At 41.9% G+C, this 13,049-nt stretch overlaps 1 protein-coding gene across 1 annotated transcript; it reads left to right on the top strand.

Moving 5' to 3' along the window:
• Positions 1–11,866: 11,866 nt before the first annotated feature.
• LOC138262345 (olfactory receptor 5V1-like) lies at positions 11,867–12,817 on the top strand. Its single transcript, XM_069212243.1, has one exon. It carries the CDS (start codon positions 11,867–11,869, stop codon positions 12,815–12,817), a length of 951 nt encoding a protein of 316 aa, XP_069068344.1.
• The last annotated feature ends 232 nt before the right edge of the window (positions 12,818–13,049 follow it).

Genomic DNA, 13,049 nt, shown 5'->3' with positions numbered 1-13,049 from the left:
CTGGTTGTAAAAAAATAAAATATATATTAAGGAAGATGCCCTCGTGGAAGGAAACATTGATTAACTAGCACCATACAATGCAGAAAAATATTCAAGTTATTTTTGCTAAAGGTAGCATAAGTGACCTTGTCATAGAGGAATGTTAGTTTCAAATGTTTATCTCTGTTAGTTGCTCTTCTGATCTAGGTAGAAAAATTGTCACACCTACGTTTCGAAAGAGGAGGAGGAAGAGCACAGGCGTGAGGATGGACAGTTGCTGGCTGTACTGAGCCCTTGATGTAGGGGATTTTATTAAGAAATCATTTTTTAAAGGTTTTGACAGTTGTATTTTGATTGGATAGGGCCAATTGGAAACTCTTGTCACAGTTATTTTTTAAAATGTATTTTTATTTCTTTAAGTTGTTTTGGATCATTTTTTGAAGAAAATGACTTTTGAATTGATGACATTTTTCTTCTATATTTGATTTACTGGCATGCAGATGAAAGCCGGGAACATTTGTTTGAACACCAGTTTCTTTCTATTTTAAGAATTCTTAGACTTTTTTCAAGCAATTCGTCTACATACCAGAATTTTGTGAACCTCTTTTTAGTTTTAGAGGGACTCTCATTAGCAGTTTCGATTGTTTTATTGTACTTGTCATCAACAAACTAGAACTCAATAAATCATTTGACATCTGGTATGGCTCTGCCTATTGTTTGAGCTACAGTGGAGCCTGGCACCGGGTTGAGAGCTGTTTTTCAGATTAGTTTTACAGACAATTTGAGTTATGTTTCGGCTTTAGTGCAACTAAATATTTGATAGAATACTAACGTGTTTTCACCACTCTACTTTGAGAACGTAATGACGCATATAATTTTTCAGGTTGATGATAACTTCTTCTAAGATTTTTTCTCCTTAGTATGTCTTCCTTCTATGGAAAGATGTTTAAGTTTTGGTCTTGTGCTTCCTGAAAGGAACTGGTGAGATGGCTGGTTCTTTTCTCCTAGATAAGTTTAGAATCCCTTTGAATAAAAATATGTTGAGGTATAATCTAGTCATTTATTTAAATAAATATGTTTTTGTTCAGTGTGAAGGGATGGGAAATGGCATGTAAGTGTACAGTCCGTGGGTGATAGACATTTTGTAATTTTTAGAGATCTGTTGTTAGAGGAGGCTTTTTATTTTTTTTAAATTTATTTGCTTGCAGTTACACGACTTTTATCACCTACCGCACCATCTTATCTGATGATGGAAAACTTCAGGGTACCATGATGTGAGGGATCACTTGCAAATGGTCATTTAGCCAGCTTTTATTAAGGAATAGCAGTAGCCTATTGGAATAAAAAATTACATCTGATATAAATGAATGGTGAGAATTCACAGATCTGTATTTATGGAACACACATTTGATTACTATCAAAAGTGTAGGTACAGTCACATTATAGTTATAGTCCTAGGTTTAATCAAGAGACTTGTAGCACTGTCAATGTAATTAGGTTTCTTTCTAGGGCAAATTATTACTTTAATAGGATGCTGTTATTTGAGAAGAGACATTTTGGAATTTAGGTATGTCTGCTTTGCTATTTACCCACATGATAGTAGATCATGGAATACAGATTTCAATAGACTTGTAATGAGGTGGTAAGCAGAAGCTCCATGCCAAGACTCACCTGACAAATATTACACCTTATGACTGGTATTGGCAAGTCAATGGGCAAGAAAAGCTTTCCTCATTGATTTTACATGACTTTTGATTTGGAGCAAGAGGTTTTGCTTTACAACAGTGACAACGGGATGTGACGAATGGGCTCATTACTGTAAATGGAGGGTTTGTTTCCCTAAAACCTGTATAACTGACAAATAGGTCAGGCTTGGAGGCCATGAAGATGGTGAGCCTGAAGGGATGCATCATATGCTTAAGCACGTTTGGACCACTGGCGGTCCTTTGGGTTGTGAGCGGACTTCCATAACCTTTTAGGCAACCATTGAAAAATATGACATTCACTTGCAAATTCATGCCTGGTGAAAATTTGCTTGGTTGCATTGGTTCTTTACTGACATTATCAGCTCATACCTGGCTCTTGACATACCTACCCTTTTGTTTGGTTCTCAGTTTTGGTCTCTCGGAATAATATTTAGAGTTCCAGGCTTCTTCCATTCTGGCTGCCTACTGTGAGCCTTCTTCCTAACACAGCCTTTGGAATGTTTCCTCTTCTTCCTCACTTCAGAGGCACTCAGGAAGGGCAAACCTTATACTATGTTGTGTGTGATCTCATACTACATTGAGCTGTGCTGTAGATTGAAGCTCCAGTGTCATGAAACCCATGTCTGCACACTGGAACTAAGCTATACCTGATTTGAAAGCCCTATTAGGATGAAACCAGTCATTGGGCTGCCTCTGTTCTGGTTCATGAAGGACTTGGCCTGGCAGTTTGGGATCGACTGTCTCCATTGGAGCAGGGTTATGACTGATGTGCTTATGGCTGGGTCAAACTGAGGAGGCATGGTATACAAATTAATGATGGATTGTGGAGCGGCCCGGTAATTACCATAGGACAGTAGTATCATGTAAAAGGAATCCAGACCACAAAGTCCCAATCAGAGTGTTCTGTAACATTCACTAAACATCAGTCGAAGTACACAGATATAATTGCCATGCCCATGGTTTCCAAAAATATCAGTTTACTGCAGAGATTTGCAGTTGGGAAACACGGGTCAGTGGTACACGCCTGCAAAACCATGCAGGAAAAGGAATCTCTGGCTCTAAAAAGTGGGCCAGGGTTATTCTGATGATGCTGCAACAGCCAACATTATCCACACATTGCAAAGAACATTTGTAGTGCACACCTAGTGGCACGGTGACACATTCTTAGGAGTTTAACTCTGTGTGTCGTGGTGCCTCTAACAACATGTTAGTGATTTTCATGGGTGGTTGCAAAAATGTAATCTCTCCATTGTTTGTCAGAGTGTTATGTTAATCAGGATGGCCATAATTCTTATAATAATTAATTATAATCAACCCAGTAATGGAATAGCGCTGGTTGATTGTGAAACCCTCTCCCAACTTACCTATTTTGACTGACAGATTGTAGCTTGAAGGATGTAGAAATCTTCAGGGGATGATTGGATCCCAACAATGTTTGCCATCTGGTGAGGATAGAAAAATAAAGAAAAAATCATGAACTGGGTAGTCTTTTTCCTTCTGAACATATTTCAAAAATATGTCTGTCAACTCTCATATGCATAAAAGTAATCTACTAAAGTTTAATAGGCAAAAACATGGGTCACTTAGCGCTATTTTTTCTTCATATAACTGCCAAGTGAGGAACGGCAGTCACAGGGACACAAATAGAAAAAATATCCAGATGTGCAATGTAAAAACCCCATGCACATCAAAAACACAGAGGGGCAGACTTACCATTCTTTCAGGCAATGCAACACAGCAGGGCAATGTGCTGTGCTGTGTTGAATGAAAGGGAGAGGTCAGAAATGCCCCATATTCAGAAAGATTTGGCACATTTCTGCTATGTCCTTTTGCTGGCGCACTGTATGCTGCCCAGCCCCAATGAGGGCCCCTGTGCACCAGAGTGCTATGGGGTCTGTATTAAAGGCAGGATTATTTTTGTGCAGGAAGGCACACCTTCCTGCACAAAAACAATCCTTAGAGGCATGTTCCTCTTTCTGTGTGAGGTGCAGAGTGCAAAACAGGTGAAAAGTGGAAGTAACAAGAAGAAAAAAAAGATATTTCCCTCTGTCGGTAGGTGCACCATTTTCATGCAAACCCAGGTTTAAAGTGTTTATAAATCTGGATTTGCATTAAAATCCATGGGTGAATGCATGGAAACACGCATGCTCACTAATGTGACGTCTACACGACTCAAAGTAAAGCAAGGCAGTGCTTTGTGCTGCCTTGCAATAGTTGGTCTTCACTAAACTATGCAAAGCCATGCAAAGTGACTTTGCTTGGTTTAGTATATCTCAGCCAAGGACTTACAGTGCTTTGCAATTACTTTTTTCATGCATGGACAGCACAAGTCCTTTATGAATCTGACCCCTAATATTTGTTGCTGCAGCGAAAAACTATGACCCAGATTGAGGAGGGCTTAGCACCATTCTAACGACACATTAGCGTCATTTTTTTACGCTAATGTGGCGTTAGAAGGCCAAAAATATTGCGCCATATTTGTAACCCTTTGCGCTACATTATGCATGTGCCAGGCATAATGTATGCAAAGGGGGCGTTCCCCCCTTAAGAGGGCCGAAAAAATGGCACAAAGAAATCTAAGAGATTTCTTTGCATCATTTTTTTCGGCACTTTTAAAGGAGGCTCCCATTAGTTACAATGGGCCTCAATGGGCTTTGCAGGATTAGCATCAACATTTTTTATGCTACTCCTGCAAAGCGCCGAACTAGCTTCTAAAATTATGATGCTGGTTACATAACTACCACCATGGTGCGCCGTATATTAAATACTACACACACATGGTGGTGTTAGGAGGGGGCTAAGGAGCGCAAGAAAATTGGATCTGCACTAGGTGCTGCGCCACTTCTCATACATAGGCCCCTACTTTTATTAAGTTTGTATGTGCAGAACGAAAATGCAGGCAAACCATGACAGTAAGTATCGTTGTACATCTCCGCCGAAAATACATCCGCTGCTCCTTCAGTACCGAGATCCTGGCCAGAAAGACCGGGCTCTTTCATAACACCAGACAGTCCTTTGGAGAACCACCTCTTCCCCTGCCTGCACCAGTATGGCCTTATTTTTTTTTACTTCCACCTATTTTGTTTTGCATTTTCTCTGTATAAACTTGTAAAAATTGATACTGTGGATCAATAAAGGAAATACTTATTCCGATAACAAATTGCACTTACCGATGTAACTGTACTCATTTGATTTTTGACAGAGAGCTGTATTCATTCAGACAGAGAAACCCAATATATAACATTCAGAGCACACTACAAATTCTGTTTTGTAAGAAAGGCAAGATAAGGACTGGAACCAAAAATTAAATGAAAAACCAACAACCAAAGTAATTCCTCGTGTAGGAGTAAATTAACTGAGCCCTTACATGTTGCACTGAAAAAGTACTCGAGGGTTTTTTAATAAGAAACAGTGTATATGGTAACCTCATTGGTGTCTTTTCACATTCATAGGCTTGGCGGCCTTGGGTGACGTGGTGACTACAAGCAAGAGTTCTGTCCTCTACAAGAGCCGCCAATGTATTCTCTTCCCCTTTTCCCCTAATGGCTCCTTTCGCTCGCCTGGTATCAGTCTATGTGGTCGGAGGGGACTTCTGAGGACGAGGTGCGAGATATCTACAGGAATTCAGAGCTCCAGGGCAGTAGAAGACAGCTATACATTTGGGGCCAGATGTACAAAGCGTTTTGCATGGTGCAAACAGCAAATTTTGCAGTTTGTGCCATGCAAAACGCGCATTGCGATGCTCATTCCCATTTTGCGAGTCGGTAACCTGGTTACCGACTCGCAAAATGGGAATGCGACTCGCAAATAGGAAGGGGTGTTCCCCTTCCTATTTGCGATTCGCATCGCAATGTAGAATTGCTTTGTGATCACGAACGCGGTCGCAAACAATTCGCAGTTAGCACCCATTTCAAATGGGTGCTAACCCATTCGCAAAAGGGAAGGGGTCCCCTTCCCCTTTGTGAATGGCTCTAAAAACATTTTGTCAGAGTAGGCAGTGGTCCTATGGACCACTGCCTGCTCTGAAAAAATGAAACAAAAACATTTAATTTTCTCGAGTGTATTGCATCTCGTTTTCCTTTAAGGAAAACAGGCTGCAATACAAAAAAAAACAAAAACCTGCTTTATTAAAAAGCAGTCACAGAGATGGTGGTCTGCTGTCTCCAGCAGGCCACCATCCCTGTGAGTGCAGCAAATCGCAAGGGGGTCGCAAATTGCGACCCACCTCATTAATATAAATGAGGTGGGTCTTTGCGACCCCCTTGCGATACGCAGATGGTGTCAGGGACACCATCCTGCATATGGGTTTGCGACTCGCAAGTTGCGAGTCGCAAACCCACTTCTTGGTACATGTAGCCATTCATTCTGATAACTGCTAAATGGGTGTTGGGTACTGTAAGAACACGCTTTTATGAAGGCCATTAGGATTGGCCTTTTCTCAATGAAACTGCATTGATTTGCTTATGTATGAGGCTGATGAATTCCGTCATTCATTCATCCATCCATTCACTCACTTATCCATGCACTCATAAGCACATTGCCTATTTTTCGCATTTAGCTCTCAGTACTGGAAGGCAGTCTCAGATTTGTGTTTGGAGATGAGAGGTCAGGTAAGGAAAAAGAGTTTGTGTGTTGCCCCATAGAACAGGTATGAGACAACAATGGCAATTTCACCCCAGACATTTCAGAGGCAAAAGGCAGGTGAAATGTGCTGGCTAAATGGCCTGGAAATACAGAATAATCTGCAAAATTGGTGCTACTACTCTTCTCTCAGGGGCAAACAAGTTGCCGCACCTGTGGAGTTGTTAATTCGGGATGAAGGAATACTGCATCAGAATTCCCGGCGACTTCAGAATAAAGGTCAAAGTATTTTGTCCACTGTACGACCTCCATGACATTGCCAGGCTGAGAGCTCTCAAAGGTCATTTGGACAAACAATGCAGATTCAAAGTAAGGTGAATAGTTTATAGAATGAAAGGCCTAGGGCGTTGATGTATAGTTTATCAGAACAGTGTTCTCCATTCCTGACATGACGGAGTACCCTTTCCACCAAAATGATGGTCTGTCCTCCCTGTTTACCCTTGGGAGGAATGATAGCTTTTCTGTTGATGGAGACATCATTAGCGCTATCAACGGACAGCTTTCTCTGATGGCCCGATGAAGTAGAAATCATCGGGAAAGGGCATTGCACTGCCTGCCTTAATTAGGGTGGATGGTGCCATGTCACTTTTCTCTGTCCCTCATCAGTAGGAGGAGCACAAAAACATATAATAACGACCACACTTAGGGAACAAGTCCCTGGGTGGAGGTATTTGTTTTTTAATAACATACTACCACTTTGTGTGGTTGTGTTGGAAAACCAAAAACTTTGTTGAAGTTTGTTGGATGGTCATTAAAAACAGCAGTGACTGTCCATCAAAATGTTTGCACCTTCACAAGAACCGCCATAACAGCATTTCCTCTCAAGGTAGAGAGATCTCCACTGGGCAAGTTAGAGTGACAGAGCTAATGTCCTCTGCCACCCATATGGAAAGAGTACTGCCTGCTAAATTATAGTTCTCTAAGAGTCATTGTTATTTTTTCTTCATTGATCCAAAGTCCGTTCCCCATCTCCATTGCAAAGTATATGCTGGACTGTTTCATAGTCCAATGGAAAAAGTACAATAAACCCTCTGCTCTTCTTTCAGATTTGAGGTTTTTTAATCTCCCTCTCCATTCTCTGTCTTCTTCACGTCTTCTGTCTTCTACCACAAACCTTACACTTGCCAATGTATCCTCCTCCTAAAGCCTGGTTATGCAGGGCTCCCAATGCCAACCTTATACCCTCTGTGTCATTCCTGGCTACCACTCCTTGCCATTTCTTTCCCTTGAGCTTTGTACTTTGCAGACTTTACATCCCTTAAATCATTGCATTTCTCCTAATATTTGGCAATTTGATCCTCCATGGTACTTTTTTGTGCCCACATACCCCTCAATTACTCTCTGATTTCTCCTGAGGTCTCTGTTCCATTTCCTTTCTCTTTAATTGGTCAGGATAAGTTTCATGCTTATCCTCTCAGGACCTTCCATCATGCACCCTATTCTTTCCTACAACTCCCCTCAAATCTCCCTCAATCTTGTCCTGGGTCAGTCCTCTGCACTTAGTTTCCTTTCTGTCCCTAAAATGCAGCTGTGCTTCTTCTTCGCTCTCCTCTCTGTACCTATTCTTTTCTTCCCCTCACTGTCACTTTTTAAACTCCTTACTGCCTATATTGCAGTAGAAAATGAAAAAAATGACTACAAACCTGTTTCTTTAAACTCTTTGGCACACTGCTTGTGGGGCAGGCTGCTCCTGCTGATTCCTGGTGGACCACAATTTATGCTCCCGGCTGCTCACTAACCACCATGCTTGACAGACTTCAGCCTGACATGATCTATTTCCCTTCTGGTTTTTAGGCTGGTAGGCTCCTTTGGGCTGTAGTTTCCAGTTCCATTTATGGTTCGGGATTGGCGCTCAATATATAAAGAAAAATGGCAATTTGGTTATTCACCACTATGCATGCATTCACAACTTTGCTGTACACCTGGTGTCCATAATGATGGTAGGATGAACCCTTCTCTTTACACTGTCTTCTTTCTCCTTTATTTTTATTTTATTTCATTACTAAGTTCACAAATAGATATTTCATGGAAAACATGTTCCTTTAAGGGCTTCTTTTGTTTGGTACACTCACTCATTGTCAGGCAACAAAGTTCTGCACAGTACATCCTTACTGTTGCAGACATTCTAATTATTCAGTCGACTTCTTAAATATGGTGCCCCTAATATCGAGTGACGTTTTTATAGTCCTAGACTTTGTGCAACCCATTTCCAGAGCTCTTTGGCACCATTTTACAAGCTTTCTCTTGCCAACCCGTCGTCCACTGACAATACTTCCAGGGCACACATGAAATAGAAAGGGATAATATGTTCTGCAGTTTGGACTACGTCCTGGCCTGTGGTGGAGCAAATAGCTAACGCATCAGCAAACTGAGTTCTTGAAGTGTCCTGACATTTGAAGAAGTTTTTTCAGTAGCTAGTCAGAGTGAGACTGTCTAGGAGTTTCTTGCCTGCTGTGACAAATGACCACACACAGTTTGGAAATGAGTTTGACACCTAGTGGCTTAACACTCCTTGCATGTAGTATTACAATATAACTGTAAAGACCTAGGAAAGATGTTCAGTCACTAGCTGGGACTGCCCAAACCCTTTTCCCAAACACTTGAAAAAGTAGTGGGTGGTCCAGGGCAATGTCAGTGCCATATATGTCGGTCAGGAGAATGAAGTGAAAATCTCATAGATCGTGGGCTGGCTATAGGACCCCAGCTGGGCCTGCTAAACAGAGTACTCTTGCAAGGATCCACATTGAAGATGCGTCATGCAGCTGAAGCAGTGCATCAGCTCTGAGGTGTTGTGAGGTTGCGATGCGAGGTCCTGCATCATCATTAAGGAAACCATCGAGGAGGACTTGCAATGTGAAGTCTGGCGTCGAGGATGCAATGTGAAGTCTGGCGTTGAAGTCTTGCGTCAGGGCAATGTGTCAATTCTGAGGAGCTGCGAGGCTGCAATGTAAAGTCTGGGGTCTTCGTCGAAGCTGCCATCAATGAGGGATGCGAGGGCCTGCATGGAGGATGCCTTGTGTAGGGGTGGTTTAAAAAAAGGTTGCAGTTTGCTGTGGCAGTGCAGGCCTTTGCGACGGGTCCAATCCATGCAGCAGAGGCAATGCTTCTGCTCAAGGTTGTGCCACAGAGCAGAGGAGATGCATCTGTTCTGCTTGATCCACAGAGGCTGTTAGAGCACCGGAAGCCCACGTCCTGGGGCCCAGGACTAGGATACTGGGATGGCACCACTTGTCAGGGTAGACTCACGAATGGCAGAGTCCAGGTGCAGGTGCAAGGTTGTTGGAAGCCTGTTGTGTCCTTGAGGCTTCCAATTATGAGACCAGCCAACTAGCCCTTGGAGTTCCTCAGTGGTTCTAGGTTCAAGAGATGCAGGTCAAGTTCTTCTCACCCAAACAAAAGGGCAGCAGCCAGCATGTCTGACCAGCAGGGGTATTAGCTTTTCTTACCTGCCAGGAATGACAGAAATCCTTGGAAAGCGTGGAGAAGAAAAGAAAGAAAACAATGATCTATGTGGCATTTTTCTGGCAATAGAACTGTTGTCAGAAGCGCTCAATAGGTCCTTTCCAGATTGAATGTATTGGGTTGTATTAGAATCTAATGGTTGGACACATTACTCGGGTACACTGTTGGGAGGGTATTTTTAGTAGGTGCAGGTAGGTACTCACAGCTAGTAATAAGGCTACAATTACACACAAGGTTTAGTCAGGGTTTCATCAAATTAAACCTTGCTCAACCTTTGGTAGCTTGACTGCGAGCACCATTTTTTAAAGGTTTTAAAAATATTTTTATAGTTTAAATTAGACCAAAAGAACAAAATTCCAATATAGGGAGTTTGAGATATGATTTACAGATTACATGTAAAAATGTGCTTTTTATTACTTAAAAGCAAATAGCACCAACTGGAGACATCTAGTGGTGCCTTACGAATAACATCCAACTTCACTCTAAGTTGAGATTTTAAATTGTGAGTCCAGAGACACCAAACTCCCTATTTCTGTCTTTTTCCAGTTGAAACTTACACTTAAAGGATGCTTCTGGGTAACCCCAATGTTAACCTATGAGAGAGATAGGCCTTGCAGATGTGAAAAACAAATTTAGCAGGTCTTTCACTATCAGGACCTGCTCAACTTAAAAGTACATGTCTAACCTTATAAATACAAATCGCCCTGCCCTTGGGGCTGGCTCCGGCCTACCTTAGGGGTGACCAATATGTAATAAAAAGGAAGGTTTGGGCCTGCCAAAAGGGTACACTAGCCAGGTTGAAAGGGCAGTTTAACACTGCACACACAAGGTATGCAGTGGCATGCCTGAGACATGTACACGGTTACTGTAGTAGGTGGCACAATCAGTGCTGCAGACTCACAAGTAGCTTTTAATTTACAGGCCCAGGGCGCATTTAGTGCATTTTACTGGAGACTTACAAGTAAGTTAAATATGCCAGTCGTGGATAGGCCAATGCTACCATATTTTTGGGAAAGAGCACAAGCACTTTAGTACTGGTTATTAGTGGTAAATTGCATAGAATCATAAAGCCAACAAAAACAAGGTCAGAAAAGAGGGAGGAAGGAAGGAAAAAAGTCTGGAGATGACCCTGTAGAAGTGCCTTTTCCAACAACACTTAAGTGCATTAGTTCTACTGGGTCTCTAAACCTGCATGCCCTACCTCATACTAGGGACATACAGGTTGGTTGTCAGTACCAACTGTAATTATGCCTAATTACCATATACCTTTTAACCAGAGCACTGGCCCTGGGCCTGGTTAGCAGAGCCCAGGGCACAGCCAGAGTCACAAAAACACCAGTATCACTCAAAAATCGAGGTGATCAGGGAAAAAAAGATCACTTTCTCACATAGACCTATACTCTGAGAGCCCACACAAAAATAGTAACTAAACAGCAACTGTTGGGTAATAGTGACATATATTAATCTGCAGAAACCTTGTAAGTCTTAGAGAATCTAGCATTTTATAAATGATTCAGGACTGGAATAAATTGCATTGGATGATATGGGTGGTGTTGGATGGGATGCGATAGGATGGGATGGAATGGGATCGGACAGGACGGGACAGAATGGGACGGGGTACAATTGGATGCTCAAACAGCCGAACCAGCCCTTGAAATTCTATTCCCAAAGTGTGTTTTCCATTCTGGAGAACATTCCAATACATTACCAATCAATTACATAATAAGGAAAATACAATTAGGCTCACTATCAAAACATTTGAGTAAATTAAAAAAGATTAATTGATAAAGTCCTGTATCAAAAGATGTAATAAAAGGAAAATATGGAACAATCAGAAAGTCTAACAATGTGTTGAAGGAGCGAATATGTTTTGGGGTTAGAAAGGACAGCAAGGTTGACATTATCACGTCATTCAATGTTTTATGACTGAGTTAAAGCAAATCATTCTTTTTATAGATACCTGATTTCAAAAACAGGAAGAGAAAATCAGCTTCACTGGTGAGCAAATGAATACTTATTGGAAGAGGTACATCTCAATAAAGTGTGTTTTACTTTTTCTGTTTCCTTAGGTCGTCATAATGGCACAGGACACATGGCAGAACAGGTCTGTTGTGACAACATTTCTTATTGTGGGCCTTTCTGATGGTCAAGATCCAAACTACAGCCTCTTCTTTGTCTTTCTTGTGGTCTACCTCGTCACTGCATTAGGAAATTTGATCATCATAACACTAATCGTCACAGACCATCAGCTGCACAGCCCAATGTATTTTTTCCTAGCCAACCTGGCAGTCATTGACATCATCTTCTCCACTGTCACTGTCCCCAAATTACTTGACAACTTAATTGACAGCAAAAAACCTATTTCTTTTGCTGCTTGTATCACCCAGCTTTATTTTTTTCAGTACTTTGTTGTTGCAGAGTGTTACCTGTTAGCGGTGATGGCTTATGACCGATATGTGGCCATCTGCTTTCCTCTCAACTACACCATCACCATGAATAGAAATGTGCGTATCCGCCTTGTGGTTACGTGCTGGATCTGTGGCTTTGTTAACTCTCTTATGCAGGCGGTGTCTGTTTCAGAACTCACGTTCTGTAGATCCAATATAGTGAACCACTTCTTCTGCGATGTCACCCCTCTCTTTAAGATCTCTTGCTCAGACACGCGCCCAGCGGAAGCCATATTCCTGATGGTGGTGGTGTTGGCAGGGATGTTCCCTCTTACTTTCATCGTAGTGTCCTACATTCGTATCATCTTGGCTATCATGAAGGTAAGTTCTTCCAAGGGCCGACGAAAAACATTCTCCACCTGCGCATCCCACTTCATCGTGGTGGCCCTTTACTACGGCAGCGGTATCTTTAGCTACATCTGGCCTTCCTCCACGATAGCCATGAGTAAGGATGTCAAGGTAGTGGCCGTTCTGTACACCATCTTCACACCCATGCTCAACCCGATCATCTACAGCCTCAGGAACCGAGAGGTTAAGGCAGCAATGAGGAGACTCTTGAGTCAAAATAAGAACTATAGCTAATAAACACTGGAAAATCGCCTGGAAGGTGTTAGGAAGAATTCAGGTCGATCTCTGAACAGACAGAAAAATAGATAAAATAGCTTGCAAAGCTAAGCATATGGACAATTAGAGTGAAAGTCGAAGCAATAATCAGTATAGAAAAAAAATACTTAACTTATTGCTTTACATGATATGGAGCATGCTTTTGACTATCTTGCATTAGCCCAGTCCATGTGGGGAGAATTGACGTTAG

This window comes from Pleurodeles waltl, chromosome 10, assembly GCF_031143425.1.
Source record: "Pleurodeles waltl isolate 20211129_DDA chromosome 10, aPleWal1.hap1.20221129, whole genome shotgun sequence".
NCBI lineage: Eukaryota > Metazoa > Chordata > Amphibia > Caudata > Salamandridae > Pleurodeles > Pleurodeles waltl.
The sequence above is the reverse complement of the archived record's forward strand: the minus strand, read 5'-3'. Positions and strand labels throughout refer to the sequence as shown.